At 40.5% G+C, this 15728-nt stretch overlaps 1 protein-coding gene across 1 annotated transcript in view; it reads left to right on the top strand.

The window, feature by feature from the left end:
• Window positions 1–2063: 2063 nt before the first annotated feature.
• Window positions 2064–15728, top strand: part of SUSD5 (sushi domain containing 5) — a gene marked incomplete at its 5' end in the record, with an annotated part of 42011 nt that continues 28346 nt past the window's right edge. Inside the window, 2 exons of the mRNA XM_082754958.1 lie at window positions 2064–2157; window positions 11877–12054. Of these exons, the coding sequence (XP_082611084.1) occupies window positions 2064–2157; window positions 11877–12054 (272 nt within the window). The remainder of the gene's footprint in view (window positions 2158–11876; window positions 12055–15728) is intronic.

The raw sequence follows: 15728 nt of genomic DNA, 5'->3' as shown, positions 1-15728 counted from the left end.
TGGCCAAACTCATGGGGACAGCAATGAGCCAACAAAGTCATCAGCCCTATGACAAGTATCAAGGAAAAATGGAACTACTGCTGTGGTCAAGTGAAGTCACTACTAATGTCTGTGTTTTGCTGTAACTACTTACTCAGTTTCTTGGAATTTCTTTGCTATCTTACTTAAAGTATGTAGATTCAACATCTTCTCTTCTCTTTGTGCCCACTGATTTTTAAAACAGGTATAAAAAGTATTGGTGTACCAGAAGGTTAAAAACATATTTTATGCCATCAGATAAGTCACCAGGAAAAAAAAAATAAATAAATTAAAGAATGCTACAATTTTCTATTTCCTTTTCTGTCACGTTGTATATTATTTTTTGCTGTACAGCGTATACAATTTCCCTTGAAACAAAATGCAGTTATGTAGTTACAATACAACAAAGTCCCCTGTTAAGGATACAGTGAGCAAGAAGCTGCCCTTCCTTCTAATTCCAGAGGTGTTCCTTACAAGTTCAGTTAGCAAGGCAATGTAGAGGAACCTGCTGCTATCTTTATTTTTTGAATAAACAGAAAATTCAAAGCTACCTGTCTGAAAGCTTTCAGTGTGTATATTCACATCATGCATGGGTATAAAGGAGTGGAAGAAGCTAAGATTCTTTAAAAGTCAGCTGGATCAGAGCGTTAACTACCCAAATTCATCAAACGTTATTTTTAAAGCTTCCAGTGCCATGGTGTTACTTGCTTGCTTGAATAACATATAGGGAGGTTCCTGAGATTGAGTCATTCCACTCAGACTGAAAGTAACATTTGGCAGGTCCATCATTATGAGAATACATATGCAGTTGTCTATAAGCACCTTGTCCTTTACAGCACTGGGGCTATTGTGGTGGGGAGGCTCAGCTTCTTTCTCCTGGTCTTGGTGGCTCAGACTTACTAACAGAGTGAGCATTTTTGCCCAGCTTTGAATTTCTAAGGGAAAAAATTTTAAGAAGCTGAAATAAAAGCAAAATAGAATGGGAATATGAAAACAACATTTCTGAGCTCTGCTGAGTTCCAACAGCAACACAAAACTATTCTGTTTACGTATTTAGTGAAATAAATCCTGGCATCACCACTGGTATAATTGCTCTTATTGTGGGGGTTTCTTTTGAGTTTTCTTTGGACCAAATTAGGACAAATGGGAATAACGGACAGATGTCATTGCTGGAAATGCTAATGGGAGCTGCAAACTCCTCTCGTTAACTGCTTTCAGAGTGTCATGAGGAGCACCAACCCATTCTTCTGGATCAGGAGCACTAATGAAGACCAGCACTTTGAAGACTCCTGTTCTGACCTTTGGTTCCTTGTACCCTTTCCAAACCTGGGATGTGAAGTAGCAGGATGAACAATTCCCATCTCCAGTGAAGCTCTGCTGTTATGGTCCAGTGCCATCGGTGCCGTTTGCCACCTTACCTTACCCCTCACCTGAAGACCATCACTCTTGCCGTGGCAGACCCTGACCTGCGACCCTAAGCAATATGCTGCTGTCTGGTTTCACAGTGCAGAGAGAAAACACTCCCCCACTCACAAACCTATCCCTCCATGTACAGCTATATCCACAAACTCCCTGCTTACCAGCGCCAGCTATCTAGCTGCCCTTCTCCTCCCAGCCAAGGATTTCTCCTGGTTGTGGCTTGTCCTGTCCCCCTTTTCTCTCCCTCCCAGCTTTTACATTTCTCGCGCTGCGTTTACCAACAGAGCAATGTGACTTTTCACACTTCTCTCGCTGACTTTTCTCAGTGCTCGCTGCCCTGCCGACTGGGCTGGGCAAAGCCTCTCCCCAGCCCCAGCTGACCAGATATCTCCCCCCACCTTCCCCTCCCCTTCTCACCAGCCAAGCAAAGGATTCCTCTCTCCCTCCCTTTCCCTTTCTTTTTCCACCCCTCCTACCTTCAGTGCAAACCCAAGACGCAGGATCCCGCCGAAGGAAAGCAGCTCCTTGAAATCATCACTGCTGCCCCTGCTGCTAACATGCAGAGGAGGAGGGAGAAAAAGACTCTACAGCCACTCTCCTGCAGCTGGGGGCTTCGCAGCGGGGTGATGGCTTCGGGCTCTCGGAGATTATCTCTCACCTTCGTCCGGGGCGTGGGATCTGTCTTCTTCATCCTTCAGATCATCTCTGTACGGGCTGATGGTGAGTCTCCACTCAGTTCGGGCTGGGTTGCTGTGTCTGGAAGGAGAACTGTATGTTGAACTATGTTATTGAGAAAAAAAAAAACAACCATCACCAACATAAAACACCACCTTTCTTTTTTAATAAGAAACTTAAATACACGCCCCACTTTGGGTTAGGGAATGTCTGATTCAGAGTTTTTTGAGACTCTACAAATATCCTGGGGTTGGTTAAGCAGAGAAAGGAAATAAGATCCCAGAAGGCTAAGATTATTTTATTACAACAAAATAAGAGGATAGTGAACTTTTCCAGAGGAAATAAGAATAATAAAGCCAGGACACGAATTAAGAACAATCAGCTATATTTTAGGAGAGCTTCGCTTATAATTAAAAATATAATTTCTCCAAATGACTTCCACATCTGCCTGCCTCAGATGCCACCAAACATCGATTTATATGGGAAGGTATTTGAAGAAGGGAAGGCAAGAAGTTGAGGGCTTACACTTACAGCATTTTCTATTTGGTACAAAACACACTCAAGATAACTGTTCGCCCTTCTGCATGTGAGCTTCACCTGTTCTTCACTGCTGAGGGGTTTGATCAGAACACGAACTGGGTTGAATCACCATCTACTGCTTACTCTGAAATGTGACTTTTTTTACCCGCTGATGATAATCCTGAATGGCTGCATCCTTTGCAGTTTTCCTGCAGCCTATCACCCTTTTAATAATTGAGCCACCCTACTGATGACTAACTTGCCTTAGCAGAAATACAATTTATGTTTAAAACAATTGTGTCTTTTCCTGGGAGAGCAACGCTGAATGGCCATATTTTTTCACTTTCACAGCTGCAATAGATTTATGCCTGATCCCAGGGTTTATTTTTTTTCTGTACGCTAATCCTTTACCATCAATGTTTGCTGCATTATTCCAGAAAACAGTCCTTCAACATTATAGAGCAATAAAAACTCTTCTTTTTGTTCTCAGAGTATTTTTCCTCCTTAGCCTAAATTTATTTCTGCTGATCAAAATATAGGGGAAAAGAAAGGGGTCAAGTTAATCCTGTCTGCGCATGGCTACCATTTTGTGTAAAATGTCATTTATATAGCAGAACCTTGTCTTCTAATGTTGAAGAAAATTACTTTTATTTAAGAATAAAGCAAAAGAACTGTGTCAGACAACTCCATTGTGTTGCACTAGGTAAAACTGCAATTCTAAGTTTAGGAAATTCTCATTGCCTAGCAAAATCCCTCTGAAATGAGGAAAAAAATGCATCCCCATGAATGAGGGTTCTACACATAACTTAAAAAAGGTGACAAGAGAGGAATAATTAATTTGCTTTTGCTAAGAATGCTTTCTGGGAAGTCTTCCCTTTTCTTTTCAAGAACACCTCCAAAATTTTGTTGCATTGATAGCATCTTCTTGCTTCCTAGACAGAAACCATCTCAAAAAGAATGGGAAAAAAATTTGGAGATCATGTCAAGGCAGAGTTCATGACAGATTTTGTCATTCAACATTTTTTCAAATTTACTTTACAAGTGGTAAAGCAATTGTAAGAATTAAAGAGTAGAATATATGAAGTACATTGCAATTGTAGAGCATTACTACAACATTGTTGTTTCTGTTTTTATTTAAGAATCTTTGCTGAAAATGTTTGTCCTCTATTAGCATGCTTGCCAGTGTCTTCTACTAATATTAATATTCAATCTATCAATTATAACACTATCCTATAAGCCACCTGGCTTAATATGCAGAAGAAAACACTTTATTTGAACTTTAGAATTTACCACTACACATAGACTTACATATTTAATTAAGATCTGAGAGTACAAAACAGGACTAATACTTCCCTTTATAACAGATTCTTGCCTGATCCAAACAGGAAACCACCTTCTCAGTTTTGAAAGTTTTAGGTGAAAGTATAATTGTGCTACTCTAATATATGTAAACATGGCTTAAGTGACAAAGGATGGTTCTGGGTGACACGTATATGTGTTTGCTACTTTTAACAAAAAATAATTTAATGTTTTTGCAAAGCACAGGAGAGATTTTGACTTCACCTTGTAAAAATCCTGTGAAACCCAGACTGTCCCCTATTACAGACAATTCCCTGAAACCGGTTGGAATATATTTCCCAAAGGAAGACCTTCACTTTGTTATCTTACACACAAATAATGTCAAAGAGTAGGTAACAAAACTGGAAACCATAGGGCTCCAGTGAAGGTATAAAGCCTTGAAACTTTATTGATCTCTTTTGACTAATACTTACCACAATGCATATTGTTATAGAGCTGATAGATTCCAGAAAGACAAGCGTAAATGCCAAACTAAAAGACAGCTTTCTTTCGACTTGAAGGGTTTTGTTTTTTTTTCTTACAATGGAAATGTGCTTGTTCATAGTGTTATATATGGAGTGGTAATTCGTGTCGAGAAAATGGTTGATATTAATAAAGAAGGGGGAGATTTGAGAGTGTGGCCATGGGGGTTGGAAAGCCCCGTGGTTGAGATAACATTAGACTCTTAACGATGAGGCCATCAGGAATATAAAAGAGTTTAGAGGGAACAAAGAAGGGTGATTCAGGAGACTCCATGCAGTCTCGGGTCTCTTGTTCTCCTGCTGTTAAGGCATCGAAGTTTCTGTGTGTTTGCTGTTGTTGTTATATTCAAAGTTGTTTGACCAATGAAAAGTTGTTTTGAAAAGAACTGCTGTGGAGAGAAGGGTATAAGAGGGGAGCCTGCCCTCAAGATTAAAAAAAAAAAAAAAAAAAAAAAAAGGCAACGCGATGTGATGAAGTTATGTCATCAATAAGCAGAAAGAAGGAATGAAAAGCAACAGGCTGGCAGAACAGAGACCAGGACGGGAACAGGCACTTTGATTGCCTCATGAAGATAGGTTCGGCCAGACTCAGCAAACTGCTCAGAGCAGCTCGTACGGAAAGTCACCGGAAATGGGCGCACCGGAGCTGGAGAGAAGCTCAAGCTGAGAGAAGTGGACCTGTGCACACAACTGCCTCTCGCTGGTAAGCAGTTGCGCATTATGGGGAATCATACGCCCTTAGGAACAAAGACTGTCCTGGTAACCTTACAGCTTATTCTTCTTATTAACAATCAGACAGTTTATGATCCTGAAATACGGGACCAAACTGAGGTCGAGGTGTGGGACTCTGCAACTAGAAACGACAAGGTTGCGGCAGGATTGCTCAGCATCTGGCGAGCAATCTCTGAGGCCTTAAAGAGCCATGTGGGACCACAGTCAGAAATGTCTGGTTTGCCAGATAGTGAGGGAGCTGTGGGCTCCTTTACTGATCCGACTGCTATGCTAGGGACCCCTCTGCTGCTACAGCCATCGAAGGTCTTTGCTGTTACGCCCCCTTGCTGACCTGGACATGCCTTTTGACCCAGGCCTCATTGGCCTTGAAAAGGAGATGGATATGCTTTTCTTCGATCTGGGAAGAACGGGATACATAAGGCCTGAAGACTGAGTTGCTTGACAACTTAAAGCGAGACATATTGTTCAAAAGGAATGGAAAATGGAGACTTGTTAGTAATCAAGAAAAGGAATGGAAAATGGAGACTGTTAAGTTATGGAACTTAGAGGATTGTTTGTTACCTTTCCTGATTGTACATATGTATAGGCGTACTCGAGTTTAGTATGTAAAGCAATGTTCTGTATATTTAGAATGTTTGATGTTCATGTGTGCGTGTTGGTGGAGTGTAGACTCCCCACACACCCCGTGCTGTTTACTTGCCTTTTATACCTTTTAGAAATATTTGTTTTATAAATATTACAAAATTAAGATTGAGTTGAGACTTCATTTATAACAATAGCTCTGGAGGTCAGGGTCAGGCAGATAAGGGACTGTTCAAGGGCCTGTTCCTGCTCTGACTTACTTTGTTGTAAATATGGAGAACAACAGTGCCACTGCTGCTAGTGCAGTTACTGCATAACAAAATAGGTTATGGATGGGAGACATTAAAGACAGATCAAAATTCTGGAATTTTTCAGCCATACCAGCCACTGGTAGAATGGGAATTTTTTGTGAATGGGAATCATACAACCAAATAGCTGTATAATTGCTTTGTAATTTTCTGTCAATCAGAGTCAACTTTAAACTTCACCTTTGTGAAAACAAAGGTTTTAATTAGATTTTTGTGGTTGTGACTGTTCTTAATTATACCCATACAAATGCAGACAAATACAAATGCAGTACAGATACACATCTCATTTGAAAAAAATGTACCAATTGCAAAACTTTACAAATTATTCCACAGTGCTGTTCAGTTGGCTAAATTTTGAGTTACATGTGTGAGAAACACTCCGTAGCCAATAACTTAGGCTCAGGCGAGGATCTCAGTGAAGTAGTAATTTATTCGCGATTGCAATGGCAGGCGCCCCACAAGCAGGAGAGAGCGCATCTACTAGTTCCAAAACACAGTTTATATACCTTTTGATGGCAGGACCCTCCCCTGTTTCCCCACTGAGTGGGTAATCCAGATTCACAATCTATCTGATGCTTCACAAACAATGCATGGCCTTCAGTCGCCGGCCTGTTAAATTTCAAATTTCTTTTGCCATTTTTACTGCTTGAAGTGGTAATGTTTCTTCACTTATCTGACTTGACTTGACACCATGATTTTCACCTAATTGTCCTAAGGAGTCTGATTGTCTGCATTTTACAAGGTCGCCTGCTAAACTTTCTTATCACTGTAAGCATATCTCAGTACCACATTCCCTCCTTCTAAACAATGTAACTCTGCAAAAACAACATTTCTATTCCCACACATGCAAGACCTACTGATCAAACTGATTATTTGCTAGTGACCACACATAGTGACTGAAGAGGTTGCAGGTGAAGGATTATGAACCCAGAAAACTAGAGAATCTGACCATTCTTCTGACCTAGAAGCAGACATGTCTGATGCCAGAGATAGGATTTTACTGATATGCTAATATTTCTCAATGCATTAGAGCAGCTAAGTGTCACTTCAATGCTCACACAGCTGCCTTTATGATGCATGCCATATACAAGCTAGATTCCATACTCCAGATGTAGGACTTCTTCTGTATGGGATTTTTGTTAAGCAGCAGTCAGTGGGTGAAAGTAGCTATCAAGTATATTTCGGTAGGTAAGAAAAAATGAAATTAATTAAGTACCCATCCTGGTAAAAAAAAAAAAAAGAATTATCTGAAAAGCAGTAATAAGCAGCTGGTTTTGATCTGCAGTAAAACAACTGGAAAAGTTTATGGAGGAAAAAAAAACTATTTACAAAAAGGTTGTAAAGCAAATCAAAGGGAAAGAAAAAAATATTTTTTTTCTCTTCTGCTATATTTTCAGTTGCATTTGAGTAATGTGTGTAAGCATTTCAGGATGCCACTTGCAAAACAACGAATATATTTGTATGTTGCAAAAATAAATGCATAAACAATTTCATATATTTGATCATAAGGGCTTTACTAAAATTTAAGTTCATACTGAATTTAGGTGAGGAGAAACTCAAAGGTGACCTCCTAATTTTGCTATTTCCTGAAGATGTAATATTTCAAGCAGATTGGATTAAATAAAACATCGTTAATTTTACTTTCTCACAGAAATAAACTCTATATTCATAAACCCTAAGAAGAGCTGGGAATTACCGAATCTCTGTAATTGTGCAGTTTTACTGAATTCTCCACCCTTACTATTACAATTAAGGCCATTGTTACAGGCAGCCATAGAAATGGAAATAAAATTGCTTTTGAAGCACAGAGTTGACCTTCCCTTCCTCCACTCTCTACCTCAATTTGAAGACTTTAACATTTAAGTAAAAATAAACCAGACTCCAAATATACACATCTTTCACCACCTTTATTTTGTTGAAACTGATGAGGGATTATCATTTGAGCTAGCAACGCAGCATCATAATTAGCACAATAAACATGCCTTTTAAAGTACCTCATTTTATATTATTTGTGAGATACATTTTTATTTTAAGGTATGTTTGGCTATGCAATTTTATGATTCTTCTTCAAGCATGATGAAAGTTCTCTGGAAAATATAGAAGATAATGAAATCACTTCAGTGGGCTTTGAGTGGTGCCTATATAACTCAGAAGAACTTCTTGTTGTATCTGTTACTGTATTAGAATAAATTAGCCAACTGTCTTCTTCATAACTAAGAGAATTTTGCTAATTCCGCTGGGATTCCTAAAAGTAAGAAAGAACAGGGTTTGGACTTTTCTTATTTTTGAAGTGTTCCTTTTTATGCTTTCTTGTATCTGGTTGTAGATGGCTCTTCTGTCTTGAAAGCATAATAAGGTCCAGTTGTAAGAAGCTGAGTTTAGCAAAATTTGAAACTGGAAATAAGGTGGAGTGAGAGTAATGAACCATTGGAACAGTTTACTATAAAGTGTGCTGTAAATTCTCCATTACTTGGAGTCACTGAATCATGACTGGATGCCTTTTGAAAAGACATGCTCTAGTTCAACCACAAATTTTTGGACTTGATGTTGGAACTGCTGGAGAAAATCTACAGTCCAGCTATGCAGGAATTCAAACAAGGTGATAAAAATGAATCTTAGAGGCTGTGAGATCTATGGATATGTTTTCCACCAGACTATACCGAGGTACTCTTAAGTAAGATCTATATTCAGCTATTACTTGTTGACAAAATTTTAGTGCCAATCAATAATAAAAGTAATTATTTTCTCTCTTTACCAAAATAGAATTCAAATTCTGTAATGATAGTGATGACAGTAGAGGCTACCCCTGTAATATAGTCTAGTTATTAGAGAAATACTGTCTCTGGTTTAAAGTGATTTTTTTTCTCAAGAACTCTGAGTTCAGCTGTTAATAAAAAGTAGGAATAATTATGTCTTAGCTTACTGAAGCTGCCATTATGTTCTTTAATGGCTTAGCACTGAAGTAGTAACTTTTTCACTTGTTTCAAAGGGAAACCTGAAGAAATTTACTATAACTAGGACATTTGCCATTCTGAATCTGAAAAACTCTAGATGTGCAATAAGTTGTCTGAAAAAGGCCACTTGCCATGGATTTCTAGCTTGATCTTAAAACAGAAGAGACTGGCTTTGGTTGAAAAGGCATGAGAAATGTATACAGGGTTTTGGGAAAAAAAGTCACACTACCTGTCTTATCATCACATTATGGGAAAAAATGCTACAGGACAGAAATAAAGGAAGAGCACTGAGATGGAGATCAAACATGGTGGCTGTTTTACAAAGGCATAATGTGTTCTTCAAACAAATGCACAAAAAGATGTGATCATTAAATGCTGTGCCTTATGGCAATATAACACAGTCTCATATTTCAAACTGCATATTTAAACCAGAAGGACAGTACATCTCTTGATATCATTCCAGAGTATCACCTCTTTAACACATTATGATATTGTAGAGTAGTTGAAAACAATTTGAATTTTTTACAGCCTCATTACCAAAACTGACTGATACCAAGTATATGAGACAAACTTTTCTCCCGTCCCCTCTCGTCCCCTCCCCTCCCCTCCCTTGTTTTACTCAGGTGGGCAGCTGAGATCCATCACAACCGCTCTCTCACTCTCCCTCCTTAAAGGAAAAGAGGGAGAAAATACGATGCAAAGGGCTCACGGGTTGAGATAAGGCTGGGGAGAACACTCAACAATTATTGTGATGGGCAGAACAGACTCAGAGTAGGGAGATAGTAAGATTTATTGTCTATCACAAGCTAGAGAAGTGAGAAACAAAGCAAAGAAACCAAAACCACCTCCCCCCACCTACCCTCTTCCACCTCCTCTCCCCAAGCAATGCAGGGGAATTGGGGATGGCGGCTGTGGTCAGTCCGTGATGCTTTGTCTGCTGTTCCTTCACAGTCACTCTCTGCCCCTGATCCATGTGGGGTCCCTCCCACGAGATGCTGTCCTTCCCAAACTGAGTTAGTGGGGGCTGCCCACAGGCAGCAGTTCTTCAAGAACTGCTCCCACATGGCTCCGTACCACGGGGTCCATCCATCAGGAGGAAACTGCTCCAGCATGGGTTACCCATGGGCGGGTGGCAGCTCCCCCCAGACCCCCTGCTCCTGTGTGGGCTCTTTTCCACAGGCTGCAGCTCCAGCCCGGGGCCTGCTCCTGTGGGGGCTCTCCATGGGCTGCAGCCTCCTCCAGGCCACATCCACCTGCTCTACATGGGGCTCCTCCACGGGCTGCAGCATGGAGATCTGCTCCATATGGGACCCATGGGCTGGAAGGGGACAGCCTGCTCCACCAGGGGCCTCTCCACAAGCCACAGGAGAACTTCTGCTGAGTGCCTGGAGCACCTCCTGCCCTTCTGCACTGACCTTGTGGGCTGCAGGGCTGCTTCTCACTCCTCTCTCCCAGCTGCTGTTTTTTTTTGCTAGTACCATAAGTACTAGCAAAAATATGACTGTAGTTAGGGAAAATTGTCTTAGCCTTGGTCTTTGTTAGCAAAACACCTGTAAATAAGTAATTGGCACTTAGGGTAAAAAGACTAAGTGCTGAACTTTATTTTTTCTACATATATCTTGAGGGAACTCAATCCTTAATTATTATTTTTTGTTTTTATTTTTTAGCTTAGTCTTCTAACTAAAATACTAATTGCTGGAAAACAGGGCTCACTGCCATATCACACTAATATTTATGAGTTAAGTCAGATGATACATAGAATTATCCTGTATCCTGTATCCTTTGATGATGCATATTGATCTTGACAGCCAAATTATGAAATGTTGAATGTGGGCAAGTTTTTAATTGGATCAAAGCCCAAATAAAGCATTATACTTAAACCCTCCATACCTTTGTGAATAAAAGTTGTTCCACAACTTATGAAAGATTGTTTAAAGTCATTCTGCTCATGTTATCTGTCTCCATACCCCATGCATTCTTCACTATGGCTTATTCATGCCTTTGGGAACAACAGCCTCCATTATGGTTGTGCATGTTGTTTGGGACATTTGCAGAGAATCCTGAGGTTTTGGTACTTAGGATTGAAGAGGTTTGCTTTTTTTCACTCCTGTGTGTTAAATTCCCCATTCCAATTATAGTTCTTGGTATTGATTATAGTTGAGAAGCAAGAGACGATTTTGTCTAGTGGTTACTCTGGGTACTGTGAATTCATGTTCCCTCTCATCACTGCTTGTCACGCTTACTGAAATCGCAGTCTGCCTATCTCAGGATGGCTTCTTACTAGGCATGTCTAGAATTCCCACCAAAAGCGGAAAGTGTTTCCAGACATTTATTGAATGAACAGTGCTTAAAAAGCTGTTTTCCTGAGCCTTCAAACAACCTAAATCTGTACCTTTGAAATTTAGGAGTCATTCTGAGGGATGTTATCTTCAGAAAGAACATACTTAAAGCAGTTTTAACGGCAGCACTGTGAACTATCTCATTGTTAATTTCTTTTTTTTTGGAGACATAGAGCTAATGTGTTTATTCTGTAACTCAGTAACTTCTCAAGCTTTATTGACAAAACCCCAACGGCCCTGTTCCCAGTTAGCAAAGCCAAAGCCTCTAACTTTTCAGCCTTACAGCTTTCACAGCGTTAAATAAACTGAACTGAAAATAAAAATAACATTATAAAAATATGATAAAAATATTAATTGATAAAAATATTAATTCCAATAAATAGGTTGCTCATTGATTTGAACTTCGTGAAAACATGAGGACTTTATTTGCAGATAAGCTGCAATATTTTTATTGAATATGTCTTAAATATAATACCATGATGAGTGACTTACCCTTTCTTGGTGCTGCAGGGAAAGTGTTTGCACTTGAGTCGAAGAACAGCTCTCAGGGTCTGGATTTAGCTGAAGCTGACAAAGCTTGTGTTGACCTGAATGCTCACTTAGCAACTGCAGAAGAACTGAAAAGAGCTGTGGTGGACTGTTCCTTCACTGGCTGCACCACGGGATGGCTAGCTGATGGCTCCGCTGGGTAAGAACAACAGCATAATCCTTCCAGAAAAGTATGAATATGTGGTGGTTTTACTTGGGTGGGTGGCTGAGCTCCACCACGACCGCTCTCTCACTCCCACTCCTCAAAAAGGAATGGGGAGAAAATACGATGAAAAGGGCTCAAGGGTTGAGATAAGGATGAAGAGATCGCCCAATAATTATTGCAACAGGCAAAACAGACTCAGCATAGGGAGATAGTAAGATTTATTGCCTGTTATTAACAAAGAAGCGAGAAACAAAAGAAAGAAACCAGAAGCACCTCACCCCCCATCCACCCTCTTCTACCTCCTCCCCCCAAGTGGCGCAGGGGAATGGGGGAATGCGGGTTATGGTCAGTCTGCAGTACTTCTTCTCTGCCGCTCCTTCTTGGTCACTCTCATCCCCTGTGCTGTGGGGTCCCTCCCATGGGATGCAGTCCTTGCTGATCTGATCCAGTGTGGTCTTCCCACAGGCAGCAGCTCTTCAAGAACTGCTCCAGATATGGGATACCACGGGGTCCATCTCTCAGGAGTAAACTGCTCCAACCTGGGTCCCCCACGGGCAGCAGCTCCTGCCAGGTCACCTGCTCCTGAGTGGTCTCCTCTCCATGGGCTACAGGTCCAGCCCAGAATCTGCTCCAGCAGGGGTCTTCCACAGGCCGCAGCCTCCATCGGTGCAGGTCCACCTGCTCCACCGTGGTTTCTTCCACGGGCTGCAGCGTGGAACCCTGCTCCACTGTGGTACTCCATGGACTGCAGGGGCACATCCTGCTTTACCATGGTCCTCACCACAGGCCGCAGAGGACTTCTGCTCCGGCAACTGGAGCACCTCTCCCCCTCCTTCTTCACTGACCTTGGTGCCTGCAAGGTTGTTCCTCACTCCTGTCACTCTCCCAGCTCCTATATGGCGCAGTGTTTTTTTTCCCTGTCTTAAATATGCTCTCACAGAGGCGCAAAACAATATCGCTTATTGGCTTGGCTCTGGTCAGCAGTGGGGCCCTTACCTAATATGGGGCAGCTTCTAGATTCTTCTCACAGAAGCCACCCCTATAGCCCCCTGGTACCAAAACCTTGCCACATAAACCCACTACAGAATGACTGCAGTCAAGCAAGTTTTCCCCTTCGATTATGATGATTGTTGAAAAACACTGGCCACAATTCAAGCATTGTGACATATATCTAAAGGTATCATTCTCTCATTATTTCTTATTCCTTTTTCCTACTGAGTTGTTGCCATTTGTTTTGCCTGGCTCATAGTGGGGTGCTAAGCCCCAAAGGAGCTTGCAGCCTGTGGACACATTATTGGAGTTAGTATCAATGCTTCCACTGACTCTGTCAGTACAGACTCAATTTGCTGAGCTTCTCATGAAAACCAAGTATCTGTCTCAGGTATTTATGTGTGTCTCAATAGATGATAGGCATCCTCAAATATGTCTGACTTGTAGTGTACGTAGATATGATAATGCAAATGTGCTAGGGAGTGGGTTAAGAAAGCTTACTAGGGAGCTGATACTGTTACTGGGCATGCTGAACTCTATTTTTTGAGGTAGCTCAGGGGACTCCACATAACACTAGGCTCAGATTTTTCTCACATTATAAGTAGTGTTACAAGAAGTAAGGACGAGAAGGAAGCAGGGTGAATCCAGCACAGCTTTTTTACTCTTCTGTCATGAATATTGCAGAAATACAATTGATTTTCAATGAAGTTTACAAATTTGAGGATACACATTGTCCACATTTATTTTTAGTGATAAAATGCAGCTTGCAAAAGACAGAAAATTGCTACTCCTAATGAAAGGTAATATTTAAACAACCTCAAGCAAAAGCAACTAGTTCTCGTGATCCTTTATTTCCAGGTGATTTTTTTTTGGGGGGGGGGGGAAATTTCTTTGTATGTACTTCTGGTCATTCAAAAAAAATCCAGAAATCCCTCAGGATAAAAGTGATCTAAACCCTAAAAATTTTCTTCTTAATCCAGTTGCTGAAATGCCTTGCTGGCTGAAGAACCAGGGAAACTGTATCCATCTCTAAGTACATGGCAAAGTTATTGTAGAGGTAGTTTCATGCAGTCTCTCTGTTATGGAAGTAAGGAGATGATGAGTAGGAGAAGGAACTGCCCCTTTTTAATCTAGTGAGTACCACCAGTTAATCCTGAGAGATCTTCAGATTTTTAATGTAGGCACTGGATCTACAATTATGAGTAGACCAGTTGTGGATCTATGGCTGAATATCTTCAAAATGAAAATTGGATACAGTGATAGCATTGTGCACATCACATCATAGTGATGTGAGAATGCATGTCAGCATGCTTATGGCAAAGAAGGAGGGTTTTGATTCCTTCCATCTTTCCATACCCTGTTTCTCCAATAAAACTGTCCTTAATATGGAAGTCTGTAAATTGGTTATCAGAAAGGACATTATGGGGGTACATGAGCTTGCTTTTCTGAGCAGTCATCACATCTGAAGATCACTAGAGGGCTTCACCATGCAGTAGTTCTTCAGAGATCCTGTAAAATGGAATTTGATACTCTCTTCCCTGGGACAATTTTACCTATGGCTGGGCAAGCACCAGAATGTGTGTTATTTGGTTCACTGAACTGAACATTTACGACTCTTAGGAAGAGTATGCCTGGAAAGACTATACTGGTTTCACTATTAGTTAATGCAGCCCTGGAGGAGCAAATGGGCAGTTGAGTGCAAAGTATACAAATGAGAGAAAGCTATTCAAGTTGGACAAACCCAAGCGGAATATGAAGATATTTCAGAGGGAACTTAGGTTAACGGGCAAAATGGTGACAAATGGTGTTCAATGGTAATATACTCAGGAGCAAATATGCAGTCTACTTCAAAATAGTTTACATGTATGAAGTTATCTCTCTCAGCTTAGGAAAGATATGAGGACATCACTGTGGATGGTATAAAGAAAACATCTGACAAACTGCAGCTGTATTAAAAAAAAAAAAAAAAAAAAAAGAGGGAGAGAAATTGCTAGAGTGCTTATGGGATGGGATGTAGATTGTTAAGAACACACACACATATATAGGTCAGTGTAACAACCAGAAAGGTACTAAAACAGGCTCAAAAAGGGGCTCAAGAATAATTAAAGGTTTGGAAAAGCTATTGAGAAGGGACTCAACATATTTTTACCAAATCAGTTATTTATTTATTTATTTAAATGTTTCTACAGGTACTGGTTCAATACTTAGGAATTTATTTAATAAATTGAAAATACCAGCAGGGATAAAGGATAGACTAAGAATATGAACACCTCAATCCACACTACTCAACTGATTTAACAAGGAGAGGGTAAAATAGGCTTCAGAGCATGCCCAGATAATCAGACAAGAAGTAAAGTTATTTCCAAAATAGAAGATTCTTAACTGGGAACATCTTGTGTTATTTATTTTGATGCAGCTCCACATCTTCAACTGTGATGACACAACCCAAGGAGACAAGTGACCTCCCACACTTAGCAGGTCCCAGACCATTTTGGTCTTTATAAGCTGGAAGTAATACCTTGGATTCCATCCAGAAGCTGACTGGAATCACTTGCAGATCACAGAGCTTTAGTCTAATATTCTCCCATATCCTTTTGGACTGTGTACATCAGAAAGGAGATGAATAAGAGGGAACATGATAAAAGAAGGTGTTTTTTTTTTTTTTTTTTTTTTCTCCC

This window comes from Aythya marila, assembly GCF_965140915.1.
Source record: "Aythya marila genome assembly, chromosome: 2".
Taxonomy (NCBI): Eukaryota; Metazoa; Chordata; class Aves; order Anseriformes; family Anatidae; genus Aythya; species Aythya marila.
This window is presented reverse-complemented; position numbering and strand designations above follow the sequence as displayed.